The sequence below is a fragment of the Myxocyprinus asiaticus genome, chromosome 32 (assembly GCF_019703515.2).
Source record: "Myxocyprinus asiaticus isolate MX2 ecotype Aquarium Trade chromosome 32, UBuf_Myxa_2, whole genome shotgun sequence".
In the NCBI taxonomy this organism is placed as follows: Eukaryota; Metazoa; Chordata; class Actinopteri; order Cypriniformes; family Catostomidae; genus Myxocyprinus; species Myxocyprinus asiaticus.
In genome coordinates this window covers 43,599,608-43,627,264 of record NC_059375.1, presented here as the reverse complement: position 1 = coordinate 43,627,264, position 27,657 = coordinate 43,599,608, and the positions used below count along the sequence as shown (strand labels likewise).

The window sequence follows — 27,657 nt, the reverse complement described above, 5'->3', positions numbered from 1 at the left end:
ACTGATCTCAGTTCAGGAGACTGTGCTGTCATTAAAGGGTTAAACTTTCAGAATACAGACTCGTGACAAAACAACATGGCGCTGATCTCAGCGGAATTTGGGGAGTCATTGGGAGAAACGGCAACAAAACTCCATCTGGTAAGAAACCGAATTAGGTTTTTACATTGAAACATGTTTGAGTCAAAAGATTAGAGTCTCTAGTTTCATCCGATATGCCATTTTTAAAATTAGAGTATTTTATCGTGAATGGCACGCTGTTAAAAACAATGACCACATTAGTGGACTGTATGTTCAGTTTCAGTTAAAATATCCTATATTTACTGTGCATTATCACATTGATAAATGTTGCTTTCAGAGACTTTATATGGAGTTAGGATGAAAATAAGGTGCATTTGAAACTGTTCTGAGACCAGTGCAGACAGACAGCACACTGGAGGTTAAGTCATTCACTAAATAGGGAGCAAGGGAGCATCCTATAGCTCTCTATGCAGTTAAGTGCATTCACTCCTAAAATCTGATCAAAAGTTCAGTTTCAGGCTGCAGATGATGTTTGGATCACTCAACATGTTTGACAGACATGTGACAATGATAATCAGTACATAGATTCAGAATTTATAATGTATCATTTTATTTTAACATGGTTGACAGTGATTGGATGATGCTGGACATTACTTTGAATCAGAATTAATTATGCTAATTTCTGAAGTAATGTCTGTAACGTCATGAATAATCAACACTCCTGCAAACATGATAAATCACACTTTCTATAGCTTGGTATTATTTAATAGTTCACAACTTAGTCTCAATGTCCACATATGTGGACATTCATTTGTAGGAAAACTATTTGGTCTAAAAAAATATATTACATTTTTTTTTTTTTTTTTTGCATGTTTCTTAGGAGCTACTAGTTACAAATCAAAAAGGGGAATGGAAAATGCACACAGGAGTCACGCTCGGATCTCAGGAGGTTAATGTTTACAGATTGTAAGTGTCTCGCTGTTGGACAGATTTTTGCCTTTTTTTTTTTTTTTTTTTTTAAGAAAAAGTGGGACGAGTCCAACCTAATTTTTGTGGTAATCAACATTATGCCACAAATGCTGTCGATTGAGCTCAACTTGTATTGAACCCAGAATATCCCTTTTAAGTTCTTTTAAACCGACACAGCATCTAAAAAACGCTCCTGCAGAGACGCTAAATAAACAGCAAGACGCGCCGCAATGATCAAAGATGCCACAGCAGCGCATGTTTACATAGATAAACAGCACGAACAGATGCAAGGATGCATTCAGTGTGAACGGCCCCTTAGGTGGATGCCTTTGCCCATTGCTTCTTGCTGCATAAGTCTCGTCAAATCTGGTGATCGCAGTTGTCTTGTAGTTTTTATCCAAACTAAAATCACGTCTTTAAAATTTACATATAATATGAATTTTGGTAATATTTATGTAAAAAATGAGATTTTAATTAATTCTACTAAACAGAAAACAGGGATCTCGAGACAATTTAAAAGCTGAACTATTTTTAGCTTGACATGCCGTCTTAAAAAACGCAGCGCTCGTAGACGCTGGAAAAAAAATTAGCGTTCATAAAATTTCGTCTGAAATAAATGTAAAATTAGAGCATGTTGCGTTCACTAAGCAAACTGACTTCAAAGATGATCGGAGTTTGTTTGGAGTGTTCATATACAAGACAAAATTCTTGGCAACCGCTCTGAGACACCTCAAAGAAACGAAAGTGTCGTCCAGAAGCGAGTGTGACAGAACCAGAACACTCAGCGATTAACTGTCGAGTATTTGAACAGTCAATATGAGAAAAATGCACATTCCTAAATAGCTACATGGCTCATGACGGTCCTGTTTTAAAGGCAGATGTTGATTTGTTTGGCCAACTCTCTCTCCAGGTCTGAAATAAGCGTATCGAAGTCTTTTAGACTCAGCCGACACGTAAACGGCGCGTCGAAGTCCAGTGCAAAATCATCGACGTACAAACCGTCGGGTGACGTCCACACGTTTCTTTTCTTCGTCTGCTGCTCGAGGTCATCGTCACTCTCGCTGCCCGCCACCTCATCATAATCCACTTCATCGTTAGACAGGAAGTCCTGCCCACAAACGCTCCAATCACCGGCGTAACGGTTGCAGGACGGGCTCTCCAGACGGCCACGCCCCCGGCGTGACACCACCACCACATCCTGAGCGGACGGAAGCTCTACACGCAGTGGCACACGCTGAGCCCGTTGCATTGAGGAATTCTGGGATGTGAGAGCAGCGAGGGCGTCCGCGGTGAACCATGATTGGTCGGAGTTGTCTGTCACTCTTTCTTTGGGAACTGCAGAGAAAAATACATGAAACAATGTTTTCAGCAGGGCAAATAATGCCCCTCAGGGCAAAATACCCCCAAAATTCAAACCATGGTTTTTTTCCCTCCCTTCCGTTCTCAACGGGGCCCCATAAAATATATATATATATATATATATATCTTGTTTTTTAACACCCGAGATGTTTCTTAATATTCTGTTCTAGGTTTAGCTATACACATTATTGCATTAAATTATGTTCATTTAATTTGATTTGTAACAGCATTGATTAAATTGAAGACTTGACATATAACGATGACATTATATTTTGTATGGTTAGAAAATAAAAAGCCCTAAAAATGCCCTAATAAAAAGGTAGAAAAAATACCTATGACAGACTAGTCCAGACAAATATTGCCGTCTATATTGAAAAGTTATTATCTGATGTGTTTGAAGAGAATTGTACATTTTTAAGAGTACATCAAAACTCATCTTATGGTTGATGCGGCATGCAAATTCACAACAGCTGTCACAGGAGGCTGAAATTCTTCCTGCATGTCTTACATGTCAGCAGATTACACGCAGCTTCTGCGTCTGGCAAGAACGATACTGTGAAACTAAACAGCGCACACACATAGACAAGCTCTGTTCCAAACACTAGCGAGCTGCCTACCTAGTGGGGCTGGCTAACATGTCTAAAAAATTACAGCTCCATATTTTTCAGCCAACTGATGATATTCAATAACATATCTTTATTATTTTCTCCCTTTCTCCCAATCTGGAATGCCCAATTCCCAATGTGCTCTAAGTCCTCGTGGTGGCGTAGTGACTCGCCTCAATCCGGGTGGTGGAGGATGAATCTCAGTTGCCTCCGCGTCTGAGACCGTCAATCCGCGCATCTTATCATGTGGCTTGTTGAGCGCGTTACCGCGGAGACGTAGCGTGTGTGGAGGATTCACGCTATTCTCCACGGCATCCACGCACAACTCACCACACGCCCCACCGAGAGCGAGAACGACATTATAGCGACCACAAGGAGGTTACCCCATGTGACTCTACCCTCCCTAGCAACCGGGCCAATTTGGTTGCTTAGGAGACCTGAGTGGAGTCACTCAGCACGCCCTGAATTCGAACTTAAGACTCCAGGTGAGGTAGTGAGCGTCAATACTCGCTGTTTTACTAAAACTTTACGGAGAGGTACGAAAGCTTTTTTACTGTTCGAACCATAAATATTTTCCATTGAACATGGATTGGATCTGTTGAACACATGACAGGACAATATTTTCAAGAGAGCCACAATGAACCTCCTCGTGGTCGCGATTAGTGGTTCTCGCTCTCAATGGGGCGTGTGGTAAGTTGTGTGTGGATCGTGGAGAGTAGCATGAGCCTCCACATGCTGTGAGCCTCCGCGGTGTCATGTACAACGAGTCATGTGATAAGATGCACGGATTGACAGTCTCACAAGCGGAGACAACTGAGACTTGTCCTCCACCACCCGGATTGAGGTGAGTAACCGCACCACCACGAGGACCTACTAAGTAGTGGGAATTGGGCATTTCAAATTGGAAGAAAAGGAGATAAAAATAAATAAATAAAAACAGAGCCACAATGAAAGAAAATTGAAGATAAAAAGATAAACAAAAAGAAAATACTAAATATGATAACATGATGATTGCTATTAAAACTTGAAAATTGCACTTCTGTTTTTGCAATTAAAAAGCAGCCTTTTAAGGTTTAGTAACGGCACAAGGCCATATTGTGATTTCAATCTTAATTCAATCAATCATGCAGCATTAATAGATGTCATACCGATATCTCAGAAGTCAAAGTCTGCTGGTTTCAAAGTGTTTTGGATGGTTTCCCTCATCATGTAGCCTGTATACTGTAGGTAAGTGCTGTTTTCACAACTGTCACGTTCGTTTATGCTGGGTTTTTTTTCACATTAACGTGAGAACAAGAAATAATAAAAATGTAATATTACATGTTCTCAGGAGTGCCAACCGTTCTACATATTGTGGCTATTATTATTGTGGATTGTGCAATTAAATTCAGATAGTTACACAATTTGTAAATAAAAAAAAATAAAAAATAAATAATTATAAATCAACCATCAGTTTTTTATATCTGTGTTTTCATGCTTATAGCCAATATGCTGATGATTTTAATTTGGTCAATATTTGGCCAATAAATATCGGCAGCCGATACACTGGTGCTTCCCTACCTAAAAGTAATTTTTTTAAATCAGATGAGCCATTATTTCAACCAAACAGCCATTGTAGCCAAGAAGATTCAAAATGTTTAATCAGGGTTGCCACTCTTTTCAAGGCACAATTTTCCAGGACATTTTACGTGCCCAACTGGTGTAATATTTAAACGAAAACACACGAGAGGTCATGATGTATGTTGTGGTTATTGAATGGTTATTTTTTCAGAATTCATTACAAACATTCATTTTAAATAAATATTTAAATCACAGCCTTTTGCAGTTTAATAATCAACATAGGACATATCGCAATTTAAGTTGGATTATCTGTGTGTTCAAACATTCTTTTTCATCCCAAATATGTCAAATTACGAAATGCTGTCATTTCCTCCTTTTCTGTGATGCTGCGTCACGTTTTTAAGATGTGTTTAATAACCTGTAGCATTTACAAATGTTTGGAATTGGGGGCCTGGGTAGCTCAGCGAGTACTGACGCTGACTATCACACCTGGAGTCGCAAGTTTGAATCCAGGGTGTGCCTGGTCTCCTAAGCAACCAAATTGGCCCGGTTGCTAGGGAGGGTAGACTCACATGGGGTAACCTCCTCGTGGTCGCTATAATGTGGCTCTCGCTCTCGGTGGGGCGCGTGGCACAGTTGTGCGTGGATGCCGCAGAGAATAGCGTGAAGCCTCCACACAAGCCACGTGATAAGATGCGCCGATTGACGGTCTCAGACACGGAGGCAACTGAGATTCGTCCTCCGACACCCGGATTGAGGCGAGTCACTACGCCACCATGAGGACTTGGGAATTGGGCATTCCAAATTAGGGAGAAAAGGGATGTTTGGAATTGTACGAATGTGTGAACCTGCAGCACGTAAACCTCTCTGAGATCGCTGGAAACAACGTATCATGAGCCCTGCACGTGCACACAGAACAGCACGCCACTCGTTCACTCTGAAACCTAAACGAACCATGTAGTTAATTAAATTGCAGAGGTTTAATTATGAGCACACTCACCAGGCCAGAGCTGCAGAAGGTAATGCAGGGCCTCGATGTGTCGCTTGAAGTCAACAGCGCTGGCGATCTCTTCACTGTGTGCAAAGCTCCGCCCTCCTCGACTGGACGCGGTTCCCGTTAGTGCCCCTGAACAGGGTGCCGTCAGTCCGGCCTGCCAGGACTCCTGTGTGGGGGTCAACAGAACCGGCCCAAAACACACTGCCAAGTTCTGAAACGTCATGCGGTTGCTGTCGCTATAAGACGCCACCAGACTCAGATGATCCAACAGGAAGGACAGAGTGGCCTTCAGAAGACACACAACATCACACAAATATCACAAATACATACTGTACGTAAACACACAATGATCACATATACACAAGCACACAAATACATAAAACAGCAGGAAGTATTAAAGTTCTTCTCTCTAAATGAAGAATGAGGGATGAGAACAGAACGAGTATAAATCTCTGAGAGCAGGAGGGCAGATGGTTCTCATCTCTATTAGTTTGTTTTGGAACATGCAGGAAGCCCTCAGGCTGCTGTTCTGATCTGCACGAGACAAACAAACATTAAACTGACCAATAAGAGCACAGAGAGAGAACCAGAGCTCTGATACAGCAAAAACACACTCTTACGTAAAATCACATCCTCTCTTCCTACTAAATATCTATTCTCTGCTTTATTTCTTTACTTTTAAACAGGACAACATGAAGTGGCACAGACTGTGGATGTTACAACAGACACAGCAATATAATAGACACAGGACACAGGTAAATTAAGGAATAATTGACTCCGGACTGTTGCGTTATTGAATATTAAAGCACACATGAGGTGGTGATGTGACCAGAACACATTATTTTCAATAAATAAACAGTCCAGAGTCAGTCTGAATTTTTTAAAACTTTTCTTGATATTATTATGCATTTACTGTAAGTTATAAAATGTTTATGTTTGAAATAAATTATTGGTATAAAATGTTTATTCTGTGTCTTTGTAACACCATGGTCAGGTTTGACTGCAAGCATGACAAGCTGCAAAAACTGACACTTCAAATTAATTTTAAAATGTTAAACTTTGACAAATAATAGTTTGATAATGTCTAAATATATATCTAAATGTATATCTTGTGATAAAATATAAAATGAGGTTACAACGAGTCATCAGACTACACAGTATGTGTCTACAGTCATCTACTGGCTGTTACTGACATGACATGATGTTCAACTCATGTTATTTATATTTTGTTCACCAGATGGAAGAAATCTGCCTCCAATTTAAGTCACATTCTCATATTTTCTTCATGTTTCAACTTACAGAAGTGTAGGTTCTGAATTTAAAAAAATAAAAAAATGAGCTTATTTGTATATGCAAATTAATGGAAAAATTTAGAAATGTACATGTAAAATAATACCAAAATAGAATAAAATCCCAAAAGAAATGCATAATTTTATTGTTCTTACTTCAGGGAAGAAGAAATGCTATCATTATCAAAAGTAAAAACATCTGACCATTCCGGTCAAAAATGACCGTGAATACCAAAGGGAGGTGCCATTTTTCAATACCATAAGAGGATGAATAACTCCAAGCCCCAGTTACTTGTTTGAAAGCAGGGTCGGACTGGCCATTGGGAGAACCGGGACTGTTCCCGGTGGGCCGGTCGCGAAACAGGCTGAAATGGGCCACAAAACGGTGCCGCGCTATGCTGAAGGGGGCAGCGATATGCCGAAAAGGACAGCGACACCCCCCCCTCAAGAACTTTTGGGCCAGTTTCTATGTAAAACCCCGGGCCGATTTCTCTTCCCAGTCCACCCCTGTTTGAAAGCACCATTATGTGTGAAGGCTATATGACTCTTTGATGTTCTATTTATTTGAAACTCCTTAATATCTCCATGCAGTTGAAGGAAATTAACACCCTTGGAGCATGCATCAACCAATCAGAATGAAGAATACAGCAATGGCCTGATATAATAAAAGGTAAGGGGACAGACAGTGAAACAGTATGAATTACCCTCTCAGCTTCAGGCAGACACTGCAGCAGCGCGACCGTATTTTCTGATCTCTGAGCGTCGCTGTCATTTCTACACACCGGCCGAACCGTCATGACGTCCAAAACCACTTCATACAGGGTCCTCGTGATGAGAGGAGACGGCAACTCACGCAGGTAGTCCTTCAAAATGCCTGAGCATAACATTAGGAAAATATTAATATTGTACACAAAAGTGCATTTTTTAATCCACACACTATGGTACATGATTTTGGCAAACATTCATTACCGTGATACATAAGTACCATGGTATTATGATCTGACACCATCACTGTATCATGGTACAGAACTGGTAACACCTGCTAGACAGGAAAAATGAGGTTGATTAACCAGTAATGACGTTGACGTCGGGATACAACTCGTCGTTTAGTGTAACTGCTGCACTGTCTCTCTCGAACGAGTCTCGTAATTCCTTCTTCACTGCTGCCGAACCACAAAGACGATACAATCCCACGACCTACACACACAGAAACATTCCCTTAAAACTAACGGTCTAATAGCACGGACATATTTAATGTACTTTTTGGTCAAACGGATGTATGATTTGGTCTCACCCTCAGGCCTCTCCTCTCGATCTCAGACACACACTTCTGAATGATCAGAGGCACTTTGAGAGCAGATGCCTCCTTGTCAACCAGGTGGCGCAGCTCAACCCCAAACACAGTGGGGGGAGGCAGGTCACTGAGGCGGGGGAATGGGGTCATGAAGTGCTCCAGCAGGGTCAACTTTACATACAACAAACCACGAGGTTCCAGCCTCACACACAACTGCTGACTGCGAGAGGCTGAGAGAGAGAGAGGGAGAGAGAGACATAGAGAGAGAGAGAAAGAAAATCTAAACAGATAAGGGGCACAGAGGTACATCAAAGCCAATTCATGGTAGGGCTGGGCAGTATGACGGTATATAATAATGTTATGGTAGATATATTTGTGATGATATCAACTTTGCATTATATGTCTCTTATTTGGTTATTTCATATCTTAACCAGTTTTACATTAAAAATAACTATATTGTGATGCATTTGGTTATAAACGCCCACCCCTAAAGCCGCCTTTTCAGTACAATCGACAAATGACAAGACCAGAAGACCAGAATTCATTTCCAATTAAGAGTTGCCCAAGCTGCATTATGTTCCGACCATGCATGATGTTGCATGTAATTTGTTCAAGTTCTTCTTGAACTTTCTTTGCTTATAGAGTGTGTTACACCTCCTCCTTTTGAAAGAATGGAAATTATAACGAAATTTACTATTGTGTCACTTGAGATGCAACTAAGTCTCTTACCCTTGAAGAGGGAAGGTATGGCTACAGCACCCAGACAGCACACCCGGTTACGGGCGTGAGCAGCAGGCATAGAAGTCCCATTGTTTGCGTTGGCAGCGGTTGGCGTCAAGATGACCAGTTTGAGCAGTCGCGCCCTCTCGAGCTCCAGATTAAAAGTGTGGTTCAGAGGTAGACAAGCCCCTCGACAGGTGAGCAGGGCGGTTCGAGCTCGGGTCACCCCATCCACCTGAATGGCACAGAAGACTTCTTTAGTCGTGTTGCTCCGTGGGGAACGTAGTAGCTCTTCTACGCCCAGTAGATGCACCGTGAGCAGGCCCGAAAGTCTCTGAGCACAGCGCGGCTGATCTGCCAGCGAGTACAAGCGAAACGACTCTGCGTCTGCCACAGCAAGTGAATCATTAATTCCACAGTGTGGCGGTGTTGTAGGTGACCCGTTCGACCCCTGACCTGAGCCCTGCTTTGGCAGGAGTTCGGGCGAATCTCCGTCGCTAAGATAACCTCCTTTACTAGAAGAATGTGTTCGTGATGATCTGCGTCTTGGCCTGGCGGGGGCGCTGGAGTCCAGGTGGTACTTGCTGATGACGCTAGATGATTCTTTGCATACGTTTGGGGGTGATGCCTCATCCAACACTCCTGGTGCACTGCTGGCATTCGCTTGGCCCTGTCCGTGCCGCTGATTACGGGATGAACGTAGGCTAAGTTTCCGTCTTAGTTCTGGGAGTTTACGCATCTTCATAGAAAGTCGCCGCACTGTTCCTGGAGACTTGATCCTGTCAATCACACTGCCACCACTCCCACCTTCTTCAGGGCTTTTCTTTGGCACCACAGGACTGTCGGAATTTCCTCCGCAAGCAGAGATAACATTTTCAGACTGTAGCCCAACCAGATCTAAATCAAAAGAAACCAATACATAAACATTAGAATCTTAATGGGAACTACAGCATTTAAGATGGTTCTACATTCTGACAGGGAAGTTTTGCTTTAGTTGCATGTAGGACAAATTTGGTCCAAAACATAGAGAGCTGCTTTCTACTGCCTTCTCAGGTAGCTGTCTTCTAAGGCAGCATTCTAACTAAAATGAAACCTCATAAGAGACTGATTTGGAATGCAAGATATTGCACCTAAACAGATACTGTAATGCACCCTAAACTTTAGCCGCTTTTCAACCATTGGGCTGAACGATACTTGTTGGTGAATTGTGCCATTCCATACCAATCTGGGCTCAATGGCACGGTTTTGGTTTCTTTATATTCAGTGCAAAATTAGGATTAGAATGGACTGACTAAGCAAGTGACCAATCCTGAGTCGTCACGTATTAAAGGTGTTCCATCAGCGTGGACGAGTATGGTTATCAAACTGTACTGGGAAATCCGGGCCAGGACCGGTTTGTAATCGTACCGTACTTAAGTGGAAATGCTCCTGGAATCATTACCCACTATGTTAAAACTGTTTGGTCAAATGGTGGAAAAGCGCTTTGAGATTGCTTCCTTCATGAAATAATGATACCTATGATATCTTAAAATGGCGTCTAGAAAAGCAGCTTACTAGGTTTGGGGATATAGCTTATAATTAAGCACTCAGGGATGTGGTTGCTTTCTATCTCAGCTAGGCTTTTGTATTTGATCTCTCGGTGAGGGCAGTAGCCTTTTATTTATAATCTAAAACACCAATCACAACTCAATCTTCAAAGCAAAAAAAGTCCTACTATCTGAGAAATATTATTGGAAACAGTAATTCTCTCTTCAACCTCTGTTAGAAGATCAGCTGCAATTCCAGCAGAAAATAAAAGTAGATGCAGCTTAGCATCATAGCTTGTGCCAAACTATTAGCAGAAAACATGACCGTACCCGAGCTGGCAAGAGTCGAACCCTGTGAACACTTCTGGTCTCTTTTCTCCTTTGTTGATCCCTCAAACCCTCTCCTCCTCCATGGGTCTCCATATTTTTCCAGATCCACTCCTCCACCAGCCCGTGTGTCATCCTCTTCAGGAATGGGGTTGTACCAAATATTTCCATCTACATTTGGTCCCTGTCGCCACTCTGTGATTCTGGTTGGGAGGGTCTCGTCTGAAGCCTGGGGCTTTCCTGTGGACAGTACCCAGGCTCTGCTGCTTCTGTCCAGGTGCTGGAGGTAGGCACCTTGCCCAGAGATCTTAACCGAGCTGGACGAGACACATGCTTCCATATAGGCCATAGAAGCAGGGGTCAACTCTGGTAAACCAGCGTCAATAGCATCGCATGGCGTCCTGGGGTATCCAAACTCCAATTCCAGATCATTCAGCTTCCTCTTCAAGCCATCATCACTCAATGTCCTTTGGCTACATGCCTGGTTTGAAACCTCGGCCTTTGCGGAGCACAAATCCCAGTCCTGATGTCCGTAGACTATGCTTGGACAAAGCTCTGCACTAGCCGGGTCCCTGCATGTTGAAGGAAGTTTGGCCCAGTTTTGTTTTTTAGAGACAGTGATCTGGGAGCGTCGGGTACACTCTTCTACAACTGAGAGCTCCGTCTCAGCTTGGCCTGAGGTGGATGCAGAAGTTGATGAGGAACTTTGGATAAGATCCACCTTCCCCGTCACTTCTAAGAGGAAAGAAACCAACAATCTTTAGCATTGCAAAACTTCTTTGGCCTTAACTGGTGTTAAAATATTTGTTGGACTGTAATGACAAACTTGAAGAATGGATCATTGGAGACTTGCAGCTCTCAGCAAGTCTCAAAATTCCAAGAATAAATGTGAAACTGGAGGCCATTAACCTTTGCCAGTTTTGATTGGGGAGAATTCCTCCCTAAAAAAACATTTCTAGGATGAGTTTGCAGTGACATACGCAGAATGTGAGCATCAGAGAGAGAGAGAGAGAGAAGACAACTGGAAAGAATTATATAAGACCCAAAACGGACATGGAGAGGAGGGCTGAAGATTTTTGCCATCTCCCTCTCTCTCTCCCCCTCTCTCATCCTGCACATCTGGAAGTCTCTCTAAACTCCCTCCTCCCGTTTTCCCCTCTCTCCCCGTCTGTTCTTTCCTCTCTTAATATTATGAATGTGGCTTGTGACACAGTTAGCCAAATATATTATCCCGTTCCAGAAGCCATGAATAACTCCTGTGTTTGATCCAGTGCTGATCTGAGCATTATCTGCACTGGCTTGCATGACTCTGGAACAGCTAAATAAAAACATCCGTCAATTCATCTTTTCTTTAGTCAATACAGATTTTGAGTGTGTCAGAACTGTTGCTGGTTTACAAAGACAACATTCCACAGCAAAACGCCAAAAACACTCATTTATTCATATATATTACATCATGTAGCTCACAAAGTTTCATTAATTCTGAGCTCTGTGAAGAGTTTACATCAGCAAAAATGCTTCTGACTGTTCTGACTTTGGCAGCTTTTTTGACTGCGATCACTTTGCACATCTGCAGATCAGATCTGAACCTGTTTGGAGTCTTAAATAGTGTTTGAATCGAGAGCTAACGATTCATCTGACCCAATGTGACCCACAGCAGTGCGTTGATTTTCTGGAGATGCCTAGTAACTGCCCCTAAAAATTACTTGATCAGTAGTGCCCAATCCTGCTGCTGGTGGGCCACTGTCTAATTCTAATCAGGACAGTGGCCCTCCAGGAGCAGGATTGGGCACCCCTGCTCTAGACTGTCAAGTTTGATCATCTTCACAGCACTCCACCAAGGCCCATGAGGAGTCCAAAGGGGCCGATCCGAGGACCTCTCTTAACTGTCCAAACTGTAGTGGTGAGGGGTATGTAAGGGCAGGGTCTTAATCAAAAAGCTTATAACACTTTTAAGTTTCTTAGGGTTAGGGTTATATTCCTAGTCTTATACTGAATCTGTGTTCCATCCATGCACGGAATGTGTCCTTGAATGAGCAATTTTCTTTGCGCATTTACTTGAACCGCTCAGGCAATGTCTTAATGGAATGACCCATTTCAGGGGTGTCCGAAATTACAACTTAAAATCAAACAGAGCTATAGACATCTTGTTTAGACGTCCTTCAGGGGGGATCAAGCCTTAATTAGCACCCTGCTTGGGAGTCAAAAAATGCCATCAAATTGGACCAATAGTAAAACTAAAGCACTTCTCTCCATCTGAGCAGATGATGAAATTTGTTGACAGCTTACACAGGAACAGTAAGTGTTTGTCACATCTCATAAAATAACTAGCTTCCTTCGGGAAAAAGGTATACATAGGACAAAAAAATTTGCGCCAAATGACGTCACAGAGTTTAACGAGATTTTGGTGATGATGTGTGAATTGTAGCAAAACGGAAAAAGGACAGAAAGCCGTTTCATGTGTGAACAGCAGATGTGGTACGTTTACCAGAACAGGCAATCTGGTGATTTCACTGCAATTTAACGGGTTTAATGTGTGAAAGTGGCAACTGATTCATCAAAAATGTAATTTGATCAAAATATAATAATTTGTTTCACCTCTCAAACAACCCTTTTTGGTTGTTGTCGCCAAGACGGGATGTTGGATAATGATTAACCAATAACCAAATAGCTATTTAGGCAAACTTGTATGACTTCATTCTGGTCTTGAACACCCACTGTTCACCATCCAACCAATTCCTAACGGATAAAATCGGGTCCAGCCCTATATTTGTTTTTCTTGTAGTCTAAACTTGTTAACTTAAATGCTAAAACAGAAACACACGCACAAACACGCAGACCCCCTTTATGCTTCCCTGAGCAGGAAGTATTACAGTATTTTAAGTGGGCCAGCAGATGACTTCCTGTTTTGCCTAAGTAGCCAAGAAAAAGAGACAGACCGAAAGCAACATATAAAAACTACACAAGATAGCAGATAGTTTCACAGATAAAGATGCATTTTAATTTGAAGATAAAAGAAAATTAAGATGAGAATAAAGATTAATAAAAAAAAAAAAAAAAAAAAAAACAGATCACAGTGGCAAACATGGCCAAAAAAAAGGGGAGCGATTTCACTGAGAAGCACACAGCTGTTGTGCAGTTGAGAGGATTTCAATGAGCGGTCTGTGCTAATGGCTTTCCTCCACAGCTGGACACACACACACACACACACACACACACACACACTATTCATTACAACACCCCAAAACACACACAAAGCACACTCTCATGGGCAGCAGACTGGACTCACCCCTCACCTCAGACGTCCACCAGTCTGTGTGTGTGTTTTTAAAGTCTTTCCTGGTTTTAAATAATCACACTGAAACTAGTCGTGCACTGTTTAGTTTGTTAAAAGAGAAACTATAATCCCAACAGGACTGCAAATAGCAGCATTTTTGCTAATATTATCACCCTCCAGGTGAAAGCAAGTCTGATCTCTTTGTAAACTAATATCACATCTCTCTTCAACAAGAAACATGATATGAGGAATCATTCAGATTTTTAATACTAAGTAGAAGTTTAACACAAATGAGAAGAAGACTTTAGGGCTGCAACAACTAATAGATTAAATCAATACAAACAAAAAAGCACAATAATGAAAGTTGTTGACAATGAATAGCTGAAAAAAGTCATAGAGCTTGACAAGTTGTCCAAAGCATGGAAATGCATGATATAAAATGCAAGAAATGGAATAAGATGATGCACGCATATATATACACACACACACACACACACACACACACACACACACACACACACACACTGCATCCGGAAAGTATTCACAGCGCTTCACTTTTTCCACATTTTGTTATGTTACAGCCTTATTCCAAAATGGATTAAATTCATTATTTTCCTCAAAATACTACAAACAATACCCCATAATGACAACGTGAAAGAAGTTTGTTTGAAATCTTTGCAAATTTATTAAAAAAAACAAAAAAACAAAAAAAACAAATCACATGTACATAAGTATTCACAGCCTTTGCTCAATACTTTGTTGAAGCACCTTTGGCACCAATTACAGCCTCAAGTCTTTTTGAGTATGATGCTACAAGCTTGGCACACCTATTTTTGGGCAGTTTCTCCCATTCTTCTTTGCAGGACCTCTCAAGCTCCATCAGGTTGGATGGGGAGCGTTGGTGCACAGCCATTTTCAGATCTCTCCAGAGATGTTCAATCGGGTTCAAGTCTGGGCTCTGGCTGGGCCACTCAAGGACAGTCACAGAGTTGTCCCGGAGCCACTCCTTTGTTATTATGGCTGTGTGCTTAGGGTCGTTGTCCTGTTGGAAGATGAACCGTCGCCCCAGTCTGAGGTCCAGAGCGCTCTGGAGCAGGTTTTCATCAAGGATGTCTCTGTACATTGCTGCATTCATCTTTCCCTCGATCTTGACTAGTCTCCCAGTTCCTGCTGCTGAAAAACATCCCCACAGCATGATGCTGCCACCACCATGCTTCACTGTAGGGATGGTATTGGCCAGGTGATGAGCGGTGCCTGATTTCCTCCAGACATGACGCTTGCCATTCAGGCCAAAGAGTTCAATCTTTGTTTCTCATGGTCTGAGAGTCCTTCAGGTGCCTTTTGGCAAACTCCAGGCGGGCTGTCATGTGCCTTTTACTGAGGAGTGGCTTCCGTCTGGCCACTCTACCATACAGGCCTGATTGGTGGAGTGCTGCAGAGATGGTTGTTCTTCTGGAAGGTTCTCCTCTCTCCACAGAGAAACGCTGGAGCTCTGTCAGAGTGACCATCGGGTTCTTGGTCACCTCCCTGACTGAGGCCCTTCTCCCCCGATTGCTCAGTTTGGCCGGGTGGCCAGCTCTAGGAAGAGTCCTGGTGGTTCCAAACTTCTTCCATTTACGGATGATGGAGACCACTGTGCTCATTGGGACCTTCAATGCTGCAGAAATTTTTCTGTACCCTTCCCCAGATCTGTGCCTCGATACAATCCTGTCTCGGAGGTCTACAGACAATTCCTTGGACTTCATGGCTTGGTTTGTGCTCTGACATGCACTGTTAACTGTGGGACCTTATATAGACAGGTGTGTGCTTTTCCAAATCATGTCCAATCAACTGAATTTACCACAGGTGGACTCCAATCAAGTTGTAGAAACATCTCAAGGATGATCAGTGGAAACAGGATGCACCTGAGCTCAATTTTGAGTGTCATGGCAAAGGCTGTGAATACTTATGTTTTTTATTTTTAATACATTTGCAAAGATTTCAAACAAACTTCTTTTACGTTGTCATTATGGGGTATTGTTTGTAGAATTTTGAGGAAAATAATGAATTTAATCCATTTTGGAATAAGGCTGTAACATAACAAAATGTAGAACAAGTGAAGCGCTGTGAATACTTTCCGGATGCACTGTATATATATATATATATATATATATATATATATATATATATATATATATATATATACACACACACACTATATAGCCCACTGCTGCTCAGTCAGTCACACAGGTGAAGAGGAGAGAGATGGGCCTGTCATGGGAGATTCATCCAAATTGGACTTACACAGGACACCTTCATGTGCCTATCTGGATTTAAATGTTTTTCTACATAAACATGCACAAGACGAACGGCTCTGACTGAGATCAAACATCTTGCGCCGCTTTTAAAAGACGTGATGTCAAGTTATAACTCTAAAAATGAGACCCCTATTCTTTTTCATCTTGCTGTTTGCCATTTTGAAGGCGTCCTGGACCGTTTTTGCACCCATCATTGCTATTTTTAATTGTTGGTCTTTTGTAAACACGCACTAGATGGAAGTCTTTGATCATATTGATGCATTTCTGGCAATGTGCTCCACGTTTTAACGGTACAAGTGCAACTATTAAAAACGCATTTCATTTTGCTGCTGCCACAAACACATGCCGTCGTGTGTGTAAACAAACACGGAAGATGTGAGATGTGAATACCAGCATCTCTGCTTTGGCCTGTTGAAGCCGGTTGAAGCACCCAACATCACCGTGGATTGTTACGTTTGCGTATTGAGAACATTTCAGTGTGTTTTCGGCTCATATCAGCATGGATTGCTTGTGAACCAGTCTCAATATGATTCAAGCTTTATAGTTACAGTTAAAACTGGACTATTGGATGCAAAACCACATGTAAACGATTTAATTCACGAATGTTTCATATGTCATGACTGTTTGATTGTTTATGGTGCTGCTTGAGTGCACAGTTTAATATATTCAGATGAAACGTTTTGAATGTGCGTTATATGATAATCCTGAAATTTAGTTTTATAAATGTTGTGGTCTTGTGGAGTTTCGAATTGCGTTTCAAATATGGCTGTATTGGAAGGGCTGCACGATGTTAGCCAATCACAACAGTGGGCATTTACACTGAAGTCTTAAAGAGCCAGAGACCTTAAAACAGAGCGTTTCAGACAGAGGGCCAGAGACAGCGTGGAAAATTATTATATATTACTACATTATGAATGTTTTGGTGCACAAAAACTTCACTAAAATTATAAGTGGACCTCAGAGAAGATCATTAAATTATATATATATAAAAGTATATCATGACCTCTTTAAACTTGGTATTCTGTGTCTAACACACACACGCACACGCACACGCACACACACACACACACACACACACACACACACACACACACACACACACCTCTAGTACTGCTTTAAAGAATAGTTCACCCAAAATGAAAATTCTGTGATTTACTCAACTTTGTTGTTTCATGTTGACTTTATTTCTTCTGAGTCAACATTCACTTTTACTGTGTGGAAAAAAAGATGCATGAATGCTGAAGGAGAAAGTTCCTAATATTCTACCATACAGGTTTAGAACAACATAAGGGTGAGTATGACAAATGTTCATTTTTGGGTGAACTATCCCTATAATTGAGAATGATTTACTACAGATTTACACAGTAACTGAATTTGTTACTGCATGATAAAAACTGATGTAAAGTTTTCGTAAGCCAAACTGTTAAATAGGCACACTTGTTTGTTTGTTTGTTTGTTTACTCCCGAGTTTATTTGCCCTGTTTGGCAGTGTGAAAGATAATTAGTGGAAAGGTTTGTTGAGAATATTCATAGCGTAACACTTAAAGAGTTTTTCCCAGAAACGAAAACCCACATCTCATAATTTGAGACATCCTGTTGCTGTACTGCGCTCTCATCTGCCCTTAAAAACACGCACTTTACTGACATGAATTAATAATCACATTAGGAAAGACTGTCCAAACTACTAAAAACATTTTCCCAATGGAAGCATTTGTTTCAAAATATTCTGCTATAATAAAGCCAAATTGATTTTTACATTTTTTGAACAAAAGGTCATTGGTGTTTGCAACTATGCTAGAGGGTTGTGGGTAGTTGCCAGGGCATTGCTAAATGGTTGCTAAGATGTTCTGAGTGTTTTTTTTTACTGGTCCAAGTCAAAAGAGTCCTGCACCCTCAGGTCTCTCTGATATCCACATTAGCAAAACAATACAAATAAATGAACACCACAATCATAAAACTCCAGAACAACCTTATGCTCTTTATCCTTTTCGTAAAATTGAGAGTAATCTTCAAATCTTCAACAAAAACCCTCTGAGAGTGAGTGGTGAGTTTGATCTCCTCTCTGCAGATATCTTCTGAATAAACTTCCTCTGAGAGCTGATCTAATCAGAGGAAAAGCTCTCACATCCTCATTAGTGAGAGGAAACTCACTCCTAACAACTTGTCTATTCTATTGGTCAGACCCAACAGAACCAGTCCTTGTACTTGGACTATTTAGCCCAGGACAATAATTTAACATATTTGGGAAACAATTTATGCACAATTAATCAATCTGAAATTGTGATGTGTCTTGTGTGTAATTATTAAACCACAAAACGATGCAATTTAATTACATAAACATAATAATAGTATTTTAACCTTTTATGCTCGGATGGTCCCGTGAGAAAAAGAATAGTCAAAATATTAATAACTACCATCTTGACCAACACAAAATAGGTATCGTTTGAAAGCTTAGAAGCTCTACTTTCCAATGCATGTAGACATTATGATCAAAACTGAACAAGTGCTTTGAAATTTGCAGACAAATCAGAAGTGTTCAGTTTTTATAATATATTATATATATATATATATATATATATATATATAAATTGCACTGTACATATTATTGCAAACAGTAAAAACATCAAAATGATCAAATATCCATGTGTCATATGTTGTTGGAAAGCTCTCAAAGAGTAGAATACAACCAGCCTATTTGTTTCACTCACAGACAAAAATATAGTGAGTAATAGCTAAGTATATGTCTTTGACAATTATGTTGGTGTTGCTTATAACTTCACAAAAAATAATTGGAACATAAAATATTACTCAGAGGAGGTGATTATCTTTCAAACGAGACCACACACAAGATAATCAGATGCATAGATCATTAGATAATCCACATGAAGCACAATGTTACATATGGCCACCAGGAGATGGCGCCAAATACACAACACAGACTCAATGATGACTCAAATGACACAGAATGATACTCATTCTGTGAAATCTCATTACTAAAATCATGTCTGCATGCTATGCAAACCTTTAGTCATTGTTGTGTTTGCATGTGTAATTAGTTCTTATGTACAATTATTATGTTTTATTTGTTTGGAGAGGCTTTTGGACACTATGATAAATTATACTTGTAATGCTGTAACTTTTGATTTCTTTGTCGTATCAACACAAACATTTTCTCAGATACAGTTGACACGATTGGAAACAAAACAAAAGCAGTTTTTTGGAGCCACCTTATTTACCCCCAGAGATATACAATGTCAAATAAGAAAAATAATAAGAAAAAAATTGCAGAGATTCTCAGAATTTATCATAATCTATATCATTAAATTTTAAAAAAAGTTTTCTTTACAAAGATACCAAACACTTGACCCTCCTTGTTTTTTGTTGTTTTTTTTTTTGTTTTTTTGTCGAGTTATAAGCCTTTAATTTTGGGTATGCCACTGAAACAGGAAATCTTTAAAAACCCCTTCAGAGCTTAAAGGGTTAAACAATATCTCACAAGCAAGAGTGCTGTTGTACTGAACAAGGTTTCATCAATGTTTTCATTTATAATGTGGTGTTCTGTTGTGCAGCACTTTATTTGACAATAAATACGTTGTGTTTTAGATTATGTTGTGAGGATCATTACTGAAGCATTTAATTTAATTATAAAAAGCAAATGATATGTTGAAAAGTAATTTTTCTATTTTAATTTGATTACGGTTTTATGATTTCATTTAATTAAACAACAGTTTGTGGATTATTTTATTTTTATTTATTTTTTTATTAACAATTTTTATTGATTCCATTCAACATTAAATAAACATCACAGAAAATGCGGAATCAAATTATGTACAATTAAACCCTTCCCCCCGAACACCCCCACCCGACACAAACACACCCCAGTTGTCATAAATATTTGGAATAAATTTAACAAAAAAAAAAAAAAAAAAAAAAAAAACACGCACACACAAATAAATAAAAAGCATATTTTCAAAAAACAATCAAACTGCAAACACATACTTAAAACTAGAGATCCCTCTCCACTACCCCTCCCCGAAAGCCTTCCAAAAAGGCCAAATATCTGCCCCATTTCCTATCAAATAACCCCAGATTTCCCAGCCTTCTATACATCCCTTCCTCAAAGGCTGCCACCCTCCCCATCTCCGAGCACCACTCATGAAATGAGGGCGCTCCAACCGACCTCCATCTCCTTAAAATAACCTGTCTGGCGATCATGACGCTCGTTAGGACCCAACTCTTTATGTGCCAATTCTCAACGTCGATGACCGCCCCATCGTCCAAAATACAGAGTCTGGGGCAAAGTGAAAGCCGAATGCCCAATACATCACATATAAGACTCTGAACTTTCAACCAGAACTCCTGGATCTTAACACACCCCCAAAAGACATGAGTTATGTCTCCAACCTCTGACTGACATCTCCAGCAGGTGGGTGTGTCTTTAAGATCAAGCCTATACAATCTGGAGGGGGTCCAATAAAATCAATGTAAAATCTTAAATTGCATAAGGTGAACCCTTGCATCTCTAGATGCAGACTTGACATTTTTTAGGATCCTAGCCCACACCCCCTCCTCCAATGTGAAGTTTAGATCTTTCTCCCATAATATTTTGAGAGAATTCAGAGTCTGGGGGACAGAACTGAATTAGCAGGGAGTAATACACTGATGCCCCATGACCCTTCCCAAAAGCAGCAATCACCACTCCCAGAGTATCTGCCGCACTGGGGGGTGTGGGGGGGGTGCGTGCCACTCTCAAAAACAGTGCAGAGTAGGTGGCGCAGCTGTAAATACTTATAAAACTGAGATCTGAGAATGCCAAAATGTTGAACCAAAGTTTCAAAAGGTCTCAATACTCCACTCTCATATAGGTCACCAAGTGTATTAACCCCCCTCACAATCCAATCTGACCAACAGAAAGGGGACTTATCAATACATAGTTTAGGATTCAGCCATATGCTCGAGGCAACATTTAAAAAAATCCGAATTAAACACTCTGGACACTTTTGTCCATATCGAGTGCAAATGCAAAATAACGGGGTGCGACTTAACCTCTCCGGCTAGTTTGATCGAAAGGCTTTGCAGTGGCGAGATAGGGGCAAGAACTTCCTTTTCAATACAAAACCAGGGAGGGGCTCTCTAAGGTGGAAGCGACCAATGAGCCAAATGTCTAAGACTGAACGCATAATAATAAAACAAAATCTTGGGTAGGCCTAGCCCTCCTTTGTCAATCGGCCTATGTAACTTATTGAAATTTAACATGGGATGCTTCCCATTCCAAATGAAGGACTTCGCTATGCTATCAAATTGCTTAAGAGAGGGGGACATCTACAGGGAGAAACTGTAGCAGGTAGTTGAATTTTGGAATACAATTTATTTTAATAACATTAACCTCCTCAATCATAGATAAATGTAATGAAGCCCACCTACCCACACCACTCGAAAACCTTTTTATTAATGGGTCAAAATTAACCCTGACTAAATCAGATATATTTGCTGGAAATAGAATTCCCAAATACTTAATTCCCTGTTTGGGCCACTGGAAGGCGCCCAGCTGGAAGGCCGTTACCGGACAGTACGATGTCAAAGCCAAAGCTTCGGATTTCGACCAATTGACTTTGTATCCTGAGAACTCGGAAAAGGAGTTAATAATTCCGTGGAGGTCGGAGATGAATAATAAAATATCATCTGCATAAACAGAAGCTTATGCGGCACACCTCCCGCCATCACCCCTGGAAAATCATCCTCTCCCTTATCGCGACTGCTAAAGGTTCCAGGGCAAGACAGAACAATAATGGGGAAAGAGGGTAACCCTGCCGAGTGCCCCTATCCAGTGTAAAATAATCGAAATTAATCCATTTGTTTGTACCGATGCTACAAGGTGTCTATAAAGTAACTTAATCCAACCAATAAATGTACTCCCGAACCCATACATTTCCAAAATCTTAAAAAGATAATCCCATTCTACCATATCAAACGCCTTATTGGCATCAAGTGAGATGGCAGTGACCGGAGATTGATCATTCGCTACTGACCACATGATATTGATGAGACCTGAATAAATCCCACCTGATCTATATGAATAAGAGATGTCATAACTTAATCGATTAGCCAGAATTTTGGACAAAATTTTTACATCTAACTGGATCAGGGAAATTGGGCGATAACTTTTACACTCACTTGGATCTTTGTCCTTTTTAAGAATCAGACTGATCCGGGCTTGCGTCATGGTTGGAGGAAGTTTCCATTTTTTAATGATTCCGTATAAACTTCTAACAAAAGTAGAGCTGGTTCTGTAGACAGGTGGGCATTATGGAGGCAGTGCACCCCGAAACGAAGCACCGAGCCCGCCTAAACTAAAACGTTGTCAACTAGTAATTAACCCTTGTGTGTCAATAAAACAAAAGTTACTCAGAGGTCCTTCGAGGACAAAAATGTCTATATTAATATTATTTTCCACTTTCACTGACTTAGATTTTTTAACCAACATCAGTCCCTGATCATAACTACCAAATATTCATTCATTTTCAGGATTTTAACCCTTTAAATGCCAGTTTCTTTACATAATGCCACTGATGTTGTTTTTTTACACACACACACACACACACACACACAAATTTCTCAATACACACATACAAAACACACTCTGACATCCATACCAACACACACCCACACAATTTTAGCTGGATCATGTATTCAATTGGCCTGCAGTGCTCTATAATACAGCAAACAGAGAATAGGGGAAAAGCATATATTTGCTCCATAGGCTAAACATGAGAAAAATGGTGCCATCTGGTGGAACATATATTTTAAAAACAATTTACATTTTGGGGGGGCCTGGGTAGCTCAGCAAGTAAAGAAACCTGACTACCACACTTGGAGTAGCAAGTTGGAATCCAGGGCGTGCTGAGTGACTCCAGTCAGGCTTCCTAAGCAACCAATTGGCCCGGTTGCTAGGGTGGGTAGAGTCACGTTGGGTTAACCTCCTTATGGTCACTATGATGTGGTTCTCACTCTCAGTGGGGCACATGGTGAGTTGTGCGTGGATGCCACGGAGAATAGTGTGAAGCCTCCACACGCGCTACGTCTCCGCGGTAACGCGCTCAACAAGCCGCGTGATAAGATGCGCGGATTGACGGTCTCAGACGCAGAGGCAACTGAGATTCGTCCTCCTCCACCCGGATTGAGGCGAGTCACTACGCCACCATGAGGACTTGGGCATTCCAAATTGGGGAGAAAATAAAAAAAATGTAAAGCACAAATACACCATTATGACAATTATATGACAATTAATCGTGAAAGCCCCAAAACAGACAATTTATCATCATAATCGCAATTATTTGTTTGACAATTAATCGTCAGCCAAATTTCCAAATCGTGACAGCCCTGCTGTTCAGTCTGACACATTTCAGAATGCAAAAATGGCACAAAATAAAATTTGCATAACTATAAGTGCAGTACAATACTCAAATATCGCAAGTTCATGAACGTAGGCGCTTCTAGCTACGCAAACTTGATTTTGCATGTTCTTGCGTTCCAAAATGTGTCAGAGGGTGTCGCATTCTCAACATTGCCAAAAGGGGCGCTATAGCTAGATTATTGTTAAGTGTCCGCTTCTATGGTGATTTTCACTTTCAAGTCAACTACGGTCATGGCGGAGCAACAGTTTGAAGAGAATCTTTCTGAGCAAGTAAGTTAGTCAAATTATTTATAGCAACTCACCTGAATAATAACACATCCGGTTTAATGGCACAGACGTTTGGAGGTAACTATCGCCCCCTTGAGTTCAGAAGTTTGTTACGGCCACAGGAACACAAGAACACACGTTAAGCATGTTCAATCGGACTGCGCGTTGGCAATGCGGTGGCCAAGCAGTTGCGTGAAGTATGTTTTGGGCCTTATTTTCAGTCTGTAACACCCACTTTTAACAGTCTAGTCCCCACCTTACATTATTTTTCATTGACTATCCTGTTTCACTCAAAAATATATATGATTACACATGTATAGCGTTTCACATTGACTTTAAACATGGTAAATTGTGTTAAACTGACCTGAAAGTACTTCATTCTTAATGGTGGCTGAAACCAATGTGAAATGAGCAAATATATTCAATAAACAAACAAAGGTCAAGAAAAACAGACGCAACTAACAGAAAGACTTTACTGTTTTAACCCTCATGTGATTCACAGATGAACAAAGATAAAGAGCTCTACTGACCTTCAGTATGGAGCATTCAACACACACACACACAAACACACAGACAGACACACACGCACACAAATACACAGACAGACACACACGCACACAAATACACTCACACATTCTCGCGCACACACTCTCACACACACACACGCACGTACACTCACAGACAGACAGACAGGACACGCACACACTCACAGACAGACAGACACACAGACAGACACTCACACACACAGACACAGACAGACAGACACAAACACACACTCACAGACACAGACAGATAGACACACACACACACACACACAGTCACACACTCACACACAGACACAGACAGACAGACAGACAGGACACACACACAGACAGACAGACAGACAGACACACAGACACACACTCACAGACAGACAGACACACACTCACAGACAGACAGACACACACTCACAGACAGACAGACACACACAGACACACACACACAGACAGACAGACACACACACACACACACACTCACAGACAGACAGACAGACACACACACACACTCACAGACACACACTCACAGACAGATAGACACACACACACACACACACACACACACACACAGACAGACAGTCACACACTCACACACAGACACACAGACAGACAGACAGACAGGACACACACACAGACAGACAGACAGACACACACACACACATACACACACACACACACACACACACAGACAGTCACACACTCACACACAGACACAGACAGACAGACAGGACACACACACAAACACTCACAGACACACACTCACAGACAGACAGACACACACTCACACACACACACAGACAGACAGACAGACACACTCACAGACAGACAGACACACTCACAGACACACTGAAACACACACCCGCACACACACGACACCCGCACACACACCAGAAGGTTAAACGACTCCTCTGGGAAGTAGTGATCGTCTCTCAGCAGCTGGTCTCAGTATTCTCATGCCATCAGTTCACAGTCTCTCTCACGTCTATTCTCACATACTTCAGCTTTTCTCCCTCATTCATAGTGGTTCTGTTCCAAAAACTAGTGAGCTGTCTATGTAGGAATCATTTTAATGCATCACAGGTGCGCTCCTGACAGGAAGGCCATTCTAAAAGGTAGTTGACACAAGTATGCTGCCTTTTAAGATACCTGAAGTAGGACAAATACACAGCAGCATCACATATATCCCAGAATGCATTGCAACGAGCTCAGTGAAAAAGTAGACGTAAGAAGGCAGACAAGTCAAGAGAAATAATGATAAATAAACGTAAATCATTTAATACTGAAGAGTCGCTAAACAATTTCTAATTTAATTAACAATAGACTTTTTTACCCAATACTTGTTTGTTCTGTGGATTTCATAACAGCCGTTTTATTGTTTTGTTTCTTTAACTTCAGGCACTTTTATCACTGTGGATTTCTACAAAGTCTCATTAAAACATGTTCACAATCTCACTACTGTATTTAGTCTAATTATAATGTCCATCAGTGTATGTTTATGCATCACAGGAGATTTATGTCATATGTGTGTCATTTTATCTCAAGCATTCTCTTCACTGACACTTTTGTCCACTTGGTTAACAAGTACACTAACTTTTATTGGGCCAAATTGGTTGGTGTGGTGGAAATTACATCACAAAAATTGCTAGAAATAATTTTCACACAATAAATATTGAAATGGTTTGTTTATTTTACTCTTAGTTCAGATGATCATAGTTTTAAACATGTAAAAATTCATATTTTTATAATGTATTTTCCTCTTTTAATATTGAAAGTCTGGGACTGAAGACTAAAAATGAAAATACCGCGGAGTGGTCACTTACCACAGTTTCCGCAGTTTTAGCATGTTCTAGCACAATGTGTGGACTTTTCAGACGGTCCCTTACCCACCGTTAAACTTATACCAAGGTTAAATTAACGATCTTGAACTATTATTTCGCCGTGATGCCATCTGACCAGTTTAAATACGGGACAAACTGCGTACCCTTTTGATTCGATACGGGACGTACTATTTCATCTTTATATACGGGACAATTCTGTATTTTACGGGATGGGTGCCAACCCTAGTCAGCTGCTCTTTTCCATAAAATGAACGCGTACAGTTAAAAAAGCATCATAAATGTATCATGACTCGTGCTCTATATTCCAAGTCTGCTGAAGTCATCCAATAGTTTTGTGTGAAGAACAGACCAAAGTTTAAGTTGTTATTCATCAATCTTCCCCTCCATGTGGCTTATTAAACCCTCGTGTTGCATTTTGTGTACGCATTTTGTGTTTCCGGTCAAAAATGACCGGCCCACTAAGATAGTTTATAAATCTCTCACATTGCATATATTATCACAAGATATTGCATTAGATCTTATCAACTTCTTTTTTTACTAATTATGGCAGGTTTTGTACTCCTTTTATGAACATATTTTATATATATATATTAGTTTTATAGGTAGAATGATTCATTGAACTGAGCTTAAACTGGGCCAGTGTGAAGAAAAATAAATTAAATTAAAAAATAATTACATAATAAATGAATAACCACTTGCTTGATCTGAACAACATGTGTGTCATATATAATGCATATAGCTGATCTTAACAATTCTTAAATAATGCTTTTTAATTTGCTGACAAATAAGAACTGTTTCGTTCTCATCATTTGCAAATTTATCACAATTATATTCAGAGTTGGTAAAAACATAAAGTAGATGAGATAGTCATGTGTTATATATCGTTAGAAAGGTCTTTAGTAAAATACAACGAGCAAATGTGTTTCACACAGAGGTCAAACTGCAGTGAGTTTTTGTGCATGAAATTCCCACAGACACACATAAATATAATAAACAAGAGTGTCTTTTTGTCACGTTGTTCCTTATTACTTCCTGAAACATGCATATAACATAAACAATGACATATCGTAACTTACAGCAGACGATCCCGATTCAAACGAGCCCAAACACAACATAATATGATGAGCAGATCTTGAAATATTCCTTAAAGAGTGTACATGGAAAGATGATACACAAAAGGGCGTTCAACACATGTTGTGTGCGCATTTGAGTGTGTGTGTTTATCTGTGTATGTGTGTGAGTGAGTATGTGTGAGTGTGTTGTGTGTGTGTTTATGTGTGCATGTGTGTGCTCTGTGTTTGTGTTGTGTGCGTTGTGTATGTGCGCATGTGCTGTGTGCACGTGTGTGTGTGTGTGTGTGTGTG

The 27,657-nt window shown here is 40.6% G+C and overlaps 1 protein-coding gene across 1 annotated transcript in view; it reads right to left on the bottom strand.

Moving 5' to 3' along the window:
- Positions 1–1,008: 1,008 nt before the first annotated feature.
- LOC127423508 (rho GTPase-activating protein SYDE1) overlaps positions 1,009–27,657 on the bottom strand; it is a 32,100-nt gene continuing 5,451 nt past the window's right edge. The window contains exons 2-8 of the mRNA XM_051667877.1: positions 10,668–11,399; positions 8,821–9,708; positions 8,092–8,321; positions 7,868–7,994; positions 7,502–7,671; positions 5,512–5,794; positions 1,009–2,322 (exon numbers count right to left, since the gene is read on the bottom strand). Of these exons, the coding sequence (XP_051523837.1) occupies positions 1,856–2,322; positions 5,512–5,794; positions 7,502–7,671; positions 7,868–7,994; positions 8,092–8,321; positions 8,821–9,708; positions 10,668–11,399 (2,897 nt within the window). The 3' untranslated portion in view covers positions 1,009–1,855. The remainder of the gene's footprint in view (positions 2,323–5,511; positions 5,795–7,501; positions 7,672–7,867; positions 7,995–8,091; positions 8,322–8,820; positions 9,709–10,667; positions 11,400–27,657) is intronic.